At 31.1% G+C, this 15,335-nt stretch overlaps 1 protein-coding gene across 8 annotated transcripts in view; it reads left to right on the top strand.

Annotated features, from left to right (window-relative positions):
* The window catches only part of LOC127725225 (intermembrane lipid transfer protein VPS13C-like), a 144,021-nt gene that overhangs the window by 19,314 nt on the left and 109,372 nt on the right, over positions 1-15,335 (top strand). For all 8 annotated transcript variants that reach the window (XM_052232080.1, XM_052232084.1, XM_052232083.1 and 5 more), the window contains exons 5-14: positions 1,201-1,243; positions 7,170-7,367; positions 7,736-7,803; positions 9,603-9,761; positions 10,273-10,371; positions 10,941-10,998; positions 12,017-12,150; positions 12,654-12,841; positions 13,254-13,398; positions 14,258-14,381. In XM_052232080.1, coding sequence (XP_052088040.1) covers positions 1,201-1,243; positions 7,170-7,367; positions 7,736-7,803; positions 9,603-9,761; positions 10,273-10,371; positions 10,941-10,998; positions 12,017-12,150; positions 12,654-12,841; positions 13,254-13,398; positions 14,258-14,381 — 1,216 coding nt within the window. The remainder of the gene's footprint in view (positions 1-1,200; positions 1,244-7,169; positions 7,368-7,735; positions 7,804-9,602; positions 9,762-10,272; positions 10,372-10,940; positions 10,999-12,016; positions 12,151-12,653; positions 12,842-13,253; positions 13,399-14,257; positions 14,382-15,335) is intronic.

Below are 15,335 nucleotides of genomic sequence, written 5' to 3'. Positions count from 1 at the left end.
ATTCTGTTTATCATTCCGTTGGAAATACTTGGAGGGTACTTAGTTTTTGTCATCCCTTACTAAACCAGGTTTCCATCAACAGTTTTCAAACTTTGCACAATAAATGATTGCACACAGATTTAAGATGTTGACCTTATAAACACAATATACAATTCTTGGGATAATAAGTTATACCTGGTTTCAGTGCTATAAAGATAAAAACAGTTAAGTCTGAGAATTTTGCCAGGGAATCACCTTATTCAAGCATTTTGTGTGTTTTGAAAACTCTTACACTTTTCCAGTCTTTATGACAGTGAAGGTGGTTTTAACGTAGATTAACTGTATATACTGCCATTTTGGATTATAGAATAGCAGTTCACAATAGGTCTAGTTCTTTGCCTTAATCTGCAAATACTTTAGTCATATTGTCAATTAATGTGTAAGTCTGTTAGTTTAGATAAAGAGAAATAAGTGATTTATTGCATTATTTGAATTCTTTTAACTAATACTGAATATTTTTTATTGTCCGATGCAATTTTTCAACTTCACCATTTAAGGGAAATAACTCAAATAGTAAATTTTTTATAAAGGAATGAAAGAGAAATTTTCAATTTTTACTTGTAGCAAGAAAACAAGGTCGGTGACACCATTTTTTCTTTTTATTTTCTTAAAGCATATTTTAAAACCTATCTTCTCATATTTTATTTCAAAATTCTATCTCATAGATTTCTGTTTATTCACAAAAAAAGTGTTTTTTAATGAACAATCTATGCAAATTTGGGGAATTTTGCACGACTTGTAGCCTGAAAAATATAACAATGACTCATAGTTTTTATTATATTTTTGAAAAAAGCATGGAAAAATCTGGATTCTGGCAAAGTATGTGAAATTCTATATGAAGAAATATATACCAATGTTCCACCTTAAGTGATGTAGAATGCAGGTCAAGAGACAATATTGGTCTGTTTAAGAATTTACTGACTTATTCCTTGGATTTTGAAAATTTGAAAAAGTCTGCCCTTAAAGGTATGATGATTTCTTTTCTGAAAATGATGAAAAAACATAATATTAAGTACTTATATATATTAGAATTAAGTACATGAAGGTTTTAGCAGTACTTATCACCTTTGTTTTATTACCATATCACAATTATTTATTTATTATTTGATTATTATAATGAATATGACTATCCGTTTGATATCTGTTTCCTCTCTTTTACAGCTAGGTAAAGAATTCCCTCTAGAAGTCAAGGCAGGACAAGTTGGTAAGTAGCCAGTCCATGTGGTCTTTAGTTTTTAAGGATTTGAAAAAATATGTAATTCTCAAAAACACCATCCTAAATACCCGAATACACTCCAACATGTGGTGAGCAGAAATGTCCAGAAAGGATAAATTTCTCTGTTAATCTATTTTTGCTTAACACAATTAACCTATCTTGTTCTTTTACCATTACAGACATGATCATCTGGTGAAAGGTTTTGTCAGTATCCTGGGAATTGATTGTATATATATCATAAATAACAATGGTCTCAGAAATGACAAATTATGACAAATAGATATATAATGGCAGTTAGTCTGATTCAAAGGAATTGCTTTCCTAAAATGAACCTTATCTATAGATCTAGATCTAATTGATATTCTTTAAATGGGTGAAGCATGAAAACAAAAACCTTTAGTATGAATTAAGACCAAAATAATTACCTGCATGAATCAGTATAGGTTACCTTTGCTAACATCTGTCATTTGGATTAGCTTGAGTATTCATCTTTTTATTGATTAAAATATAAAGGTATTTTCTATCAGTCAGAGTGATCTTTGTTTTAGCAATGATTTCCCTGTTTAATAAATCACTTTATAACTCTGTATTTTAATATGGTACGTATTCTAATTTGAGACTTAATTAATTTCTTTCCTTAAATGTTAAATGAGCAAGATAATTGACTCTATAAAAACTAATTGTTTGCTACCTAATGTAATTGTTCCAAATCAGAAACATTGTAAGTGGTTGTCTTTACTTTTATCTCAATGGTTTATGTCATTTAGGAAATTTGATTTTGATGTCAAAATTATTGATATTCCTGAGAAGAAGTTAATTTAAACATTAATTTTGTTTCTAGACTGATGTTCAGTTTAGAGCTTGATATATTGTATTGACACATGTCTATTTTTGGGTCTGTAAGTTGACCTCCAGATGTCTTTTGATTTTTTCATTTTGTTTGATGGGTTGCTGTTTTAATGTTGTATACACCACACTGTTCACATTCACGTTTATTCATACAAAGGACAATTGAATTAGCTTTATGATTAGAAGTATGGACAGACCATTGCATTGAATGATTGAATCATCAAAAAAGTGATGACTTCAGCATTTAATTGCCCTAAGTTAATCATAAAAGTAATGTCAAATAGTTCATTTATAAAATTGTTATTGACAAAACTATTAGCCTGAATTATAATGATAGAAAATCAAGGACATGATATTTCATTAGTGTTATAAAAAATAATATAATCAATACAACAGTCAAATCTTTGTTAGGCCAGAAACACAAAATGTACATTCTAAACCTAGCCATTACAACAGTCAAATCTTTGTTAGGCCAGAAACACAAAATGTACATTCTAAACCTAGCCATTACTACAGTCAAATCTTTGTTAGGCCAGAAACACAAAATGTACATTCTAAACCTAGCCATTACTACAGTCAAGTCTTTGTTAGACCAGAAACACAAAATGTACATTCTAAACCTAGCCATTACTACAGTCAAATCTTTGTTAGGCCAGAAACACAAAATGTACATTCTAAACCTAGCCATTACTACAGTCAAATCTTTGTTAGGCCAGAAACACAAAATGTACATTCTAAACCTAGCCATTACTACAGTCAAATCTTTGTTAGGCCAGAAACACAAAATGTACATTCTACACCTAGCCTAAACCTAGCCATTACTACAGTCAAATCTTTGTTAGGCCAGAAACACAAAATGTACATTCTAAACCTATAGCCATTACTACAGTCAAATCTTTGTTAGGCAAGAAACACAAAATGTACATTCTAAACCTAGCCTAAACCTAGCCATTACTACAGTCAAATCTTTGTTAGGCCAGAAACACAAAATGTACATTCTTGTCTAGCATTGTCTAGGAACAAGGATATTGAACCTTGTATTAGTAATCATTGTAGAAGATCAAGAGAAAACAACATTGATAACACCAAACTGGTTAGGCCAAGTAGTAAAGTAAATTCTCTACTTTAGTAGACTTACTAGCAAGGGAAATCTTATGGAACTGGCTTGTTTTTCCTTGGCTATGCATTAATTGAGCATATGCATGCACACTTAATTCCATGCCTTAAGCTTGTGAGATAAAATTATTTTTATTTTTCTCCATACCAATAAACAAAGTAAATACCATGCATATTCTCATCCATGATTTAATTTTGATGCCAGATAAATTCATAGAATCTCTTTTTCAGGCCAAAAGAATTAAATGGTCTGATTGTCATTTATATCTCCCAAGCCAAGTAAACTTTCTCAACCAGTCTATAAATAGATCAATACTATCATTGACTCCACCATTTAATTTAACACTTTATAAAAGAAAATAGCAAAAATACCGAAATTCTAATATATATTCAAAAAGGGGAAGTCCATATAAACTGATGAAATCACATGTAATCAACCAACATAATGAGTGAAAAACAACTGTCATATTCCTGACTTGGTACAGCGGCATCCTCCAACATGTCCAAAGAACATTAACCTTTTGGTGTCTGATGTTACCAACAGTGGGTTCTGGATTATTCAGTATTACCTTAGACTCTCAAATTTAATTTGTAAATTCTTGATATATCAACTTAACTTAACTTGTAGTTCAGGGAATTTGAATAAACACAAATGATGCCTTTTAATTTACAACAGGTCAAATTTAATTCATTCTTTTGTGCAGTCTTGAAATGTATTTTTTTTTAAGACTCTACCTATAATTTAGTTAAAAACCTTTTTAATTTGATTGTAAAATGTCTCTTTTTAAAATTATGATTTCAGAGTGCCAGGCTCTCTAATATAATGTATTACCCTAAGCAAATGTTCTCCTAGGGTAAAGGAAGCTTCATTGTAATTCTATTTAAATGTTATCATTTTACTTTATTTTTGGTATCATATTTAAATTTGATTACAATAGAATTATTATTTTTTTTAAATTGAGAAAAAATCTTTACATTAAATATTTTATATAAATTTACAAAAAAACATCATTTTAAAATAATGCCATTAAAAATAAAACTAAAGTGGTAAAAGTTAATCCTTGCATATGAATATTTATTATTGTAATTTGACAAGTACATTGAAGTAATGAAAAAAGTTATAAAATCACTAGGAGCCAGAACTTCCTGTAATCTGATAAATCTATGACAGATTTATAGATTTTCCAATCATTTTGGTATATATATATTGATGTTGTATTCATGGTATTAGAAGCAGTTGTATTACTGCAGTGTTCATTGTAGTCTCACGTGGGAACAGATTGAGCTGTTATATTAAATATGCCCGAGTTATTACAGTTTTATACCATGCAAATTTATTAGAATGCAGATTTGTTTTTAATTTGTTCCATGCAATAGTGATGTTTTAAATTGTCTCTGTAACATGCTGTAATGTTATATATATAAATGTTATCAGGATAGAACTCAAGTGCAGTCTGCAATGATCCTGGATTTGTAATTGGGAAAGGGAGTCCCATACCTAAAAATGTAATTAAAGAACTAATATATTCAAAACATAGTGTGATGAAATTTTTTTTTTACATGATTCATAATTTATCTTTTTTATCTTTAATTGGTAAAGAGGATTTCTTGGGAAATTAGTATTAAAGATCACTAAAATATCAACAGATACATGATTGTTCTTGTATGTCATCATATTGGATGTTAATTTAAAAGTCTACCAAGTTCATAATAGTGGAAATTGATAATTTTGGGTTAAATTATCAACATTTTTAATAAAAATGACCAAAAAAAAAAATCAGTGAAATCGGGGAAAGGAGTAGGTCCGGTAAGGGCCGATTTTGGCCTCAAATTTCAGGTTCATCTGACGAAAGATTTTGGACACTTTTTAAACACTCAAGTGTCTTATTCAGTTGATTCAATTAGTTCATGTGAAAGATTTTAACTGATTAAGTCATTAAAAACGCTCCGATTCTAGCTTAAATATGAAAAATCTATCAAATATGCCAAAAAATGTCACTTTTCAGATGGTTTTTGTCAAAAATAAAAGTGGCCGCATCCGTGTTCATCCTCAACCTTTATATATGTTATGTATTATCATCAAATACAACTTACATTTCAATATTAAGAATGAACACAAATGCGGCCACTTTCATTTAAGACGAAAACCGTCTAAAATTTAACTAAAATGTTAAAATTGTGAAGATTTCAGTAACTTTGCACGAATTAATGATGCTAGTTCCCGATATCCCGATGCTTTGGGCATTGTATTTTCAAAAAACAGCCCATATTTACGTAGCAGACGCATTCTTCTTTCCAATAAATAACTAAAAGTTTACATTTTAACAATTTTGTAAAACTGCTATATTTTCGGGCCAAAATGGGGTCTTACTGGACCTACTCCTTTAAATATATATGTTGATAATGGAGCAATATCTTTGTTACAATGTAATTCTATTTTAAACATCACAAACAGGATTGTGTAAGGACACCGACAAAAATTTCATGATCAGAAATCTGTTTTTAGGCAAAATCTAACATTTTATCATAAATTCTCTGAAAATAGGAAACCCTAAACAATCAGAAAAAGGTAACTCTACTTGAAGCTTAAAAGGAAACTGACAAAATTGAATGACCAGAAATTACTATGTTGAGTCAAAAACTAAGATATTTATCATGAAATATCTGAAAACAGGAAACTGGAAAAATTGTCAATTGTATGCAAATTCAGAATTTTATGTCAATACTTTCCAAAATATATACTTTAAAAGAAGTTAAAATATTTAAAATCTCTCATGACAAACAGTATTTATGATATACATGATATATATATATCTTAGTTTAATGGAGATGTTAACAGGTGCATTAAATAATGGTGGCTTTGTGAATATGAATTAAAAGTAACGGAAACTGAACACTCAGATATTAATGGGTCTGTTAGGTAACAGATGTTAGCAAATATTAGCACCTGGTACAATTATTAGACTTTTGTCTTGGATTCATACACTGACATATTTGTTCTTATTCTGAGACTGGGAGCTTAATATAATTATATAATAATAACAATTATTGTAATTACATGTTCAGTTAGAAGTTTATTGGTACCCTTTTATTTCATTTAGAAGTTTGTTTTCTACTTTTAAAATTTACCATGCAGATAAGTAAGATTAATTGTTAATCAATACCAAAACTATATTAAACTAAAAATTTTTAAAATAAGAGGCCTGACACAAATAACAGCTTGTTGACATCATGTGGTAATTAAAAGTATCAGCTGGTATATGTGCATTTTTATCTATAATTTATCATAAACAATAAATGCACTTGAAAAAAAATAAACAAATATTACATAGTACATGTATATCTGATAACTTATTTGTTTGCTACAGCAGAATCTAACTAATGCCTTGTAGTATTTTAGATGATAAAGTATATCCATAATGAGTATAAGTTCATCTTCCCATCCCAGTTTTATATTTATAACTTACCAGTATTTAAATGAAAAAAAACTAACAATTTATAAAGTGTCATCTAGGAAAAGATTAAAATAAAGAATATCCAAAATTGCTATATCTATGGGATAGTATGATTTATAACATAGAGAGAAATACCAAAATTGTTAAGAAAAAGGATGGCATGGTTTGAAATAGAGAAATATCCAAAAAATTGTTAAAAGGATGGCAATTTGATTGAAATAGACTACTTTCAAATTCATGTTATTTCCTATGTCACAATGGTTATCTTATGTCGCAGAAAGACCTGTTGTTGGATGATGTCGTTTACGCTGATTGACCTTGGGTCAACTGGTGTAATTTATTCATAAAAAACAACTCAAGGTAAGTATATACAGGTATTGTGTCAATGTTTAGCTTACAAGAACCTGTCCATGCTCGGTTTTACTTCCAGTTCTCATGCTCTTTTTTTGACACTCAGGAATTGTAAATTGTATTTAGTGTTACTTTAATTTCAGAATATGTAAAGATTGCCATACCATGGTCGAACCTGTTAGGGACCAGCACAGAGGTCACTTTAGAATTAAGTGGACTATATATCATAGCTGGACCAGTGGCAGACAGACCTTATGACAAAAAGAAAGATGAGGACCTCAGCCATGCAATCAAACAAGCTAAACTACGGTCATTTGAGGAGACAGCCTATCAGAAAGTTGGTTAGTAATACATTTACAGATACAACCTATCAGAAAGTTGATTTGTAATAACTTTACAGAGAGGACCTCATCACAAATGTAAAAACTAAACTCAGACAAGTGAGAGTGTCAGACAATATTTTCTATATAAGCTAGATATATTTGTTTTCTTTGAATTTTATAGATTATTTAATTCTGAATGTTAATGAATTTACTTACTTAAATGGATGTTTTACTCCATGCCATTACTCCACTTCCCAAGTTGAAGAATATGAGAAATTGATTTGTGAATACTCAACAAGTAGACTTCTTATTTTTAAATAATTATATTGGTTTTCATTTAAAAGACCTTTAGTGTCTCAATTCTTAATTTGGTTTGTATTTTACAGCCAGCCAAGCAGAGAAGAACCCAGGGTTATTTGAGAAGATTTGGAAATACGTTCTCAATAACATTACGGTAATTAAGTCAGTTATAAGTACATTATACATGTTATGACCTTGTTACACTGTATCTTTAATAGTAAATGTGAACTCAAACTCATCGTCATTGTCATCTGCTTGTTCTTGGTCACTAATCGGTGACCCCTTGAAAATTTCTTCACAGAGTTCAACCAACTCCTTAAACAGATTTGTCTTCAGAACATGAGGTCATGTACCTTTATTTTTTACCCGTGTGATTTTTTTTAGTTTTTCAGGATCAAAAAATGAACTTACCTGTTTCTGCTTATATTATCCGGAGATGGTAGGCAATACACTTCTTCGTTGGAAGATTCAACCATTTGTAGTCAAGCCTGCAACATTTTGTCATGGTAGCAAGCTATAGTGATAAAATTGAGAATGGAAATGGGGAATGTGTCAAAGAGACAACAACCCGACCATAGAGCAGACAACAGCCGAAGGCCACCAATGGGTCTTCAATGATCCTACATTCAGCATTTAAGTTCAGTCAAACCTTCATAAAAGTTTACAAAATTTGGACAAAAGCTTTTTTATACCCCTGCCAAAGCGGATGGGATTAAGTGTTACCCTTGTCGTCCATCATGTCCGTCCGTCCCATCTGTCCTTTCTGAAAATTGGTTTCTGTTCTTTAACTTTAGTTTGCCTCAACCAAATGTTATAAAACTTATACATAATGCTTATTACCACAAAACACAGATCAAAGTCGAAATTGGGTGGCGTCACTTTTACCGTTCATAAGTTATGCCCCTTTATAAACATAAAAATTGCTGAATTTTTCGTTTCCATTCTCTAACTTTAGTCTGCCTCAAGTAAATGTTATAAAACTTATACACAATGCTTTTTACCACAAAACACAGATCAAGTTCGAAATTGGGTGGCGTCACTTTTACCGTTCATGAGTTTTGCCCCTTTATAAACATAAATATTGCTGAATCTTTCGTTTCCGTTTCTCTTACTTTAGTTTGTCCTCAACCAAATGTTATATAAAACTTAAATACAATGCTTATTACCACAAAACACAGATCAAGTTGAAATTTAAAGGCGTCACTTTTACCGTTCTTGAGTTATGCCCCTTTATAAATAAAAAAAATGCTAAATCTGTCGTTTCCGTTCTCTAACTTTAGTTTACCTCAACCAAATGTTATGAAACTTATGCTTATAATCACAAAACGGTCTTAGCTACGTGAATTCTGCATTCGTATGTGGAAGTTGACTTATGCATATTTACAAGCAGGGGCATCTGTGGCCCATGGACACATTCTCCATTTATTAATGATCAAAGGCAATGTACAGAGCAAAATTTTGAAAATGAATAGCATCTGTAGAAAGAAATTAATTTTTTAAAAAGATTTTCTGTTTTTTACTGATAAATGAACCTAGTTTTTATCAGTCAACAATACACTTTAATACCGAAAGTAGCAACAGATTTCCATGGAACCCTTTACACATTTTTAAGGTAATACATGATGATGTGGAGTATTAGTCAATTAGACAGCCAACCATTGACGCCAAAAGCCAAAGACAATCATTGAGTTTACACAGTATATTTTTTTTGGTTTTCAGACCTTGATATTTCTACTGGAGAAATATGTACATCCAACACACCTCTTTCTTTTTCCAACTATTTTATCAAAATACATTGTACATGTAAAAACAAGAAAAAGCTGTTGTGAAAAAAATAAAATTAAGTTTGTAAGGGGTTTTATAGAAAAGTAAGCATGAAGTTTTGTGTACAATGGAGAATATTGATGAGGAGTATGCATATTGAGCATCTAGTGATATTTCCTCGTTATTTAGATCACCGTCAGCAACATTCACGTGAGGTACGAGGATTCTATTACACACGGAGACTATTCCTTTGCCATGGGTGGAATACTAAACCAATTTACAGTTCATACTACAGACAAAAACTGGCAAGAAACAGAACTGGACAGTCAAGCTACACTTCTTCATAAGGTAAGAACAAACTTCTATTTTGATTGTTTGTGATTGGTTGACTCAGGTTCTTACATTCCTCCCCAACCATAGTCAACCAGATGGTACTTTTGACTGTTTGTATCTGATTTTGGTAGTATACCAACCCACATCCACCAATTGCTACTTCTGTTGACTATGAAATATGTATATAAATCTATGACAAATGAGAAATTTACAAAAAGAAAAAAAGAAATAGGAGGAAAAAAAAAAGAAGGATGAAACCTAGTCAAATACCTGTAGAGACTTAATATCAGTAGTGAAGTGAGTAAAAGAGAAATATTGTAGCTAAACAAGAAACTATAAAAACACAGTATAAAATGACTTTTTAATATTAATAATATTTGTTGCATAAGAATAAAAGTATTTGTGAGACAAGACTCTAACAATACAAAGACATGCATTTAGAGGTAAACATACAGCTTTAACAATCTCCTGTTATGTAAGATCTCTGTATGCTTCCTACTTGATAATTACTTACCATTTATTTCAGCTTGGAAAACTGACAAATTTATCTCTATACTGGAATCATTGTGTGAAGGATTTAGACTTAGTTGGAAAACCAGAAAGGATCAAAAGTGGAAAATGGAAGGTACAGGATCATTTACACCTTGCAAATATATTTACTTCAATGATTAATATGAAAAATGAAAATTATATATTTGTATTTGACCAAGATTTTCCACTTGACTTTGTGATTAAGCTAACAATTCAAACTAGAATGTTCATAGTAAAGTAAAGTTTATGACATTTACAGCAAAGAAATGATGATGTTTTAATGAATTTATCCAATTTTATTTAATTGTTACAAGAGCATTTTAAAAAAAGTGATAGTTGTTAAAAATAAATATTTTTAGAGTAGGAAAGCTGATCAACAAACAACAAACATTGTTTTTAAACCTTTTGTAACCATATGCATCTAAACAAGCTTTTGCTGTGAAAATGGTAAAGTTTTATCTGTTTCTGAAATAGAACTTCTTTTTTATCACATTCTAAACAAGTTAGATACTGAATATGTATGACATACTCTCCACTTGATGTTAAGCAAACAATAATTGTTTGATCCATTAATCAGTTTGATTATTTGTCAAAATAATATAAGATGCTCAGTAAATTCAAATCCTATTTATCCTTCTGAATAGTTTATTTCATATTCTTTAGGATTTACTAAAGATGGCTGTCAGTACAAACAGGATAAGAGATGAAGAATTTGAGCACAGTAAGTACAACACAGGGGATTAGAGATTATTCTTTACATACATGTAAATTACTTATATTAGTGATAATGATTTTTATTGGAATATTAAAATAAGAAGATGTGGTATGATTGCCAATGAGACAACTATCCACCAGAGATTCACCACCTTCAACAATGAGCAAATCCCATACTGCATATATAGCAAGCTATAAAATGCCCTTACTGACATGACAAATGTAGTAGCAACAGCTTGATTTATGCACAAAACAAGAAACTAAAACAAATATGATATACAGCAACAAACAACAACCACTATATTACAGCCTGTATTTTTGAAAATAAAGTTGTAATTAAAATTAGGCTTTATATTAAAACAAAGTCCAGAAAGTGTGTTTAAATTTTAAACATTGCCTATTGCCAGTTCAGAGAAGCCTTTAATGTTCAATTGTTTTGATTGGAAATGTTGATGCATCAGATACTTCAAAGATATTCTCATTTCACTTGGCAGTCAATTCAGTACTGTTCAGTAACTTTTTAGACAATTCAATATGATGTTGATGTGAACAGATAAATAACAACTACTAAAAAGTCTTATCATAGACTAAACAGATCTGATTTGACTGCAAGCGAATTGTTTAAACAGTACTGAATTAAATGCAGTGTTATAGTCTTAAAATCCACTAAAAGACTGACAATGACTTAATGATATATTGTTCAGTCTTTGAAGAGCTGTTCAGATCAAAATTCATTTACTAGTGGACTTTGTTTACTTGTGGCATTTAGTTATACAACAACTTTGCCTGGGCCTTTTTTGTGTATGATTCATACAGGTGTTTAGAAGATTTTTGGAATATAGCCTATAAAGATATACAGGCTGGCATACTGATGTGCCTGTGATGCCAGAAGGGGCCCAAGTCCCCATCTTATTAAATGAAGGGGTCATTCATTTCATACCAAAACCATTATTTTGTGTAAAAAGATATTAAATGAATCAACTTATTTTCATTTTTCTTGAAAAGAGCATCCTCTTTCTTTTTAGTTTTAAAGCCAGTATCAGTTGAGGCAAAGATTATAATGAACAACACAGATGATTTACAGATGCCAAAACTTTACATCCAGTTCTCTCCCCCTGAATCATGTAAATGTATTGATTGTTACTTGTCCAGGAGACAGGTATGGAAGTTTTATTACCAATTACATGAAATGACAACAGATATATTTTATAATTGAATTTTCAAGCAGGCTGTATTACTTGAAAAATTATATAGTTATCTTGTTACCATTATGATGCTGTAAACAGACTTATTTAATGCGAACGAATTAGAATTATTAACCATATTTTGAAAGTTGAAAAAAAATATAAATATAAATTTGTCCCAATTATGTTATACTTGTATCTTCTCATATATCACTGTATATAAATTCATCAACAAATTTAGAAATCTTAAAATAAAATGACAGTGCAGTTGCCTAGAAAGTGCTAAGCAGGAAAAACGTATCTGTGAAAGTAAGTTGGTGTACAGTAAACTTACTTTCATAGCATATTGTACAGGTAGCTTCATTGCTGTACTTCATCTTCATAGTTACTTGAAGTTCTCACACCTTTCAGCAAAAATAAGAAGTCTCCAAGTTTTATCTCAATTATCTTCTATTTAATTTGTTCAATATAATTATAGTATATTAGTATGCTGAAATGGTTTGATGCAGTGGATAGACTAAGGGTTAATATGAAATACAGAAAATACCGTCCAAATCCAAATGTACGTCCTGTCAGCAATGCCAAATCATGGTGGAAATATGCCTACCAATCGGTACTACAGGAAAGAATCAGACCCTTCTCCTGGCCAAAAATTGTTGTTTATAGGTATATAATATAGTATGGTAATATGCCAATATGCATTTGATTATTCTCACACGACATTAAAGTAACCACCAATTATTCAGTTAATCAGAATATTTTATAGCTTTAAAATTATAAAATTATTAAATATTAAAAAATTTATCAAAATGCTGAGAATTTAACTAAGAAAGTTCAGCTGCCCAAAGAAATCTGTTCCAATAGTACAATGAGTCCTTTAATTGATGCATGTATAAAACAAGTTAAAAGAAATAAACAAATAACTAAGTTATTTTCCAGAGACAAAATAAAAGTTGATGGCCTTAATTTTGCTTTGCTTAAATTACAGATCACAAATTTATCAATAATAATCAGTTTTGGTCAAATTTTGTTACATGTCAGCATTTTTGAATGATACTGACAAAATTTCTTTTTAAAGACAACAATTTAAAGATTACAAACACCTGTACCTTCAACACCTGGAGAATCCTAACGATGAGAATATTACAAAACGTTGTAAAGACCTGGAATATGAGATGGATGTACATAACATCATGACAGCCAGAGAGGATGCTAAAGTTGAGGTACTTATCCTAATCAGAAGTTTCCTAGCCTCCATTCCACTCAAACATGCCTCTTTGTGTTATTACCACAAAATTGTTCAAGGCATGTGATAGAAATAATTATAAATCTTTCTCTTATGGTTGTGGCCTGTTATCTATTTCTGACATGAAGAAATATTTCTCATATCACACTGAAATTTTTTTTTTTTAAATTTGGTTAGCCTTTTTTGCAACGTAAGACAAAATTGTATATTTGTTATGTCAATGATAACTAGCAACGGTCAAGAGGAACTACTTTTCCTCCATGGCCATATGTTTGTTCTTCAAAAAATAAACAAAATAGTCACATTTTTCACATCAAAATCTTCTTTTTGTCTACATTTATCCTTTTCTAAAGCCTATACATAGAAAGGTTTGATATTTACATTTGGGCCAGAAGCTAACCTTTGAAGTCATAATGTTTTAGGTGCCATAGAAAGAACAATGTTTCACAGAATTTTGGATTTAACACACATAGAATTTTTACCATGTGAAAGACAGGTTTCATGTGAGAATTGAATATAGCTTGACATCAACTCTCATTATTTAACACTGATGGGGTGTAAAGCAATCATCAATCAATCAATCAATCGTTATTTAATTTCAATGAAAAATATCTTTTTTCTCACTTGTTATGAAACCTTTAAATCACAGACTTCCAGAGATTTACCATCAACATCAAACTCCTTAATAGACAAAAATACTAAGATCTATACATGTAGACAACAAGTGATAAAGTTGCTGACTTGGCACTGCTAATTTTACCCTACTTTCTTTTTGGTATTTTACATACATTTATTTCACCTAATTGTGAGCATATATTTACAAATTTGTGCTACAGTTCCAGAGGAGAGCACCTGAAAGAGCAAAGAGAAAGAAAAAAGAGAAGTCAGAAGGGTCATGGTGGTGGCCTTGGGGAGGAAGTCAGGAGTCTGAAGAGGAGATAGAAACTCCTGACAAGGACGGTAGGTTTAATGTGTGAAGTCAGGAGTCTGATGAGGAGATAGAAACTTCTGACAAGGATGGTAGGTTTAAGGTGTGAAGTCAGGAGTCTGAAGAGGAGATAGAAACTCCTGACAAGGACGGTAGGTTTAAGGTGTGAAGTCAGGAGTCTGAAGAGGAGATAGAAACTCCTGACAAGGATGGTAGGTTTAAGGTGTGAAGTCAGGAGTCTGAAGAGGAGATAGAAACTTCTGACAAGGACGGTAGGTTTAATGTGTGAAGTCAGGAGTCTAATGAGGAGATAGAAACTCCTGACATTGGTGGTAGGTTTAAGGTGTGAAGTCAGGAGTCTGAAGAGGAGATAGAAACTCCTGACAAGGACAGTAGGTTTAAGGTGTGAAGTCAGGAGTCTGAAGAGGAGATAGAAACTCCTGACATGGAAGGTAGGTTTAAGGTGTGAAGTCAGGAGTCTGAAGAAACTCCTGACAAGGATGGTAGGTTTAAGGTGTAGGGAACTGTAAGGTATTAGATTGCAAAACAAAAAGCAGGAGTTGTAAAAGGAGATGAAAGTACCTGATAATGATGGTAGGTATAAGGTAAAGGGGTAGAGGGGTAGAGCCTAGAGGATGAGATAAATAAGATGGACATGGAGAGGCAGTCTCACTCGTTAGCTAGGAGGAAATGGAACCCCACTTGACAAAGTAAGTATAAGATATAAAGAGGTGGAGAATTGAGGAGTAAAATAACAGGTAGCTATCATTAAGAAGTCAGGAATCTAAGGAGGAGATAGATACTGTAAACTCAGAATTATTTTCATCCATTTATTATTGCGTTGGTTGACAATAGAAAAGAATTATTGTGATTTCAGGAAATAATGCATTCAAATTGTGCCAACAAAATTTAAAATGACAGTTTTTGTTTTTGTGAAACCAATCATATGGCAATTTGTAGCAATAATAAAAACATCACAAAAATTT

Source organism: Mytilus californianus, unplaced genomic scaffold (assembly GCF_021869535.1).
Source record: "Mytilus californianus isolate M0D057914Y unplaced genomic scaffold, xbMytCali1.0.p SCAF_15, whole genome shotgun sequence".
NCBI lineage: Eukaryota > Metazoa > Mollusca > Bivalvia > Mytilida > Mytilidae > Mytilus > Mytilus californianus.
The sequence above is the reverse complement of the archived record's forward strand: the minus strand, read 5'-3'. Positions and strand labels throughout refer to the sequence as shown.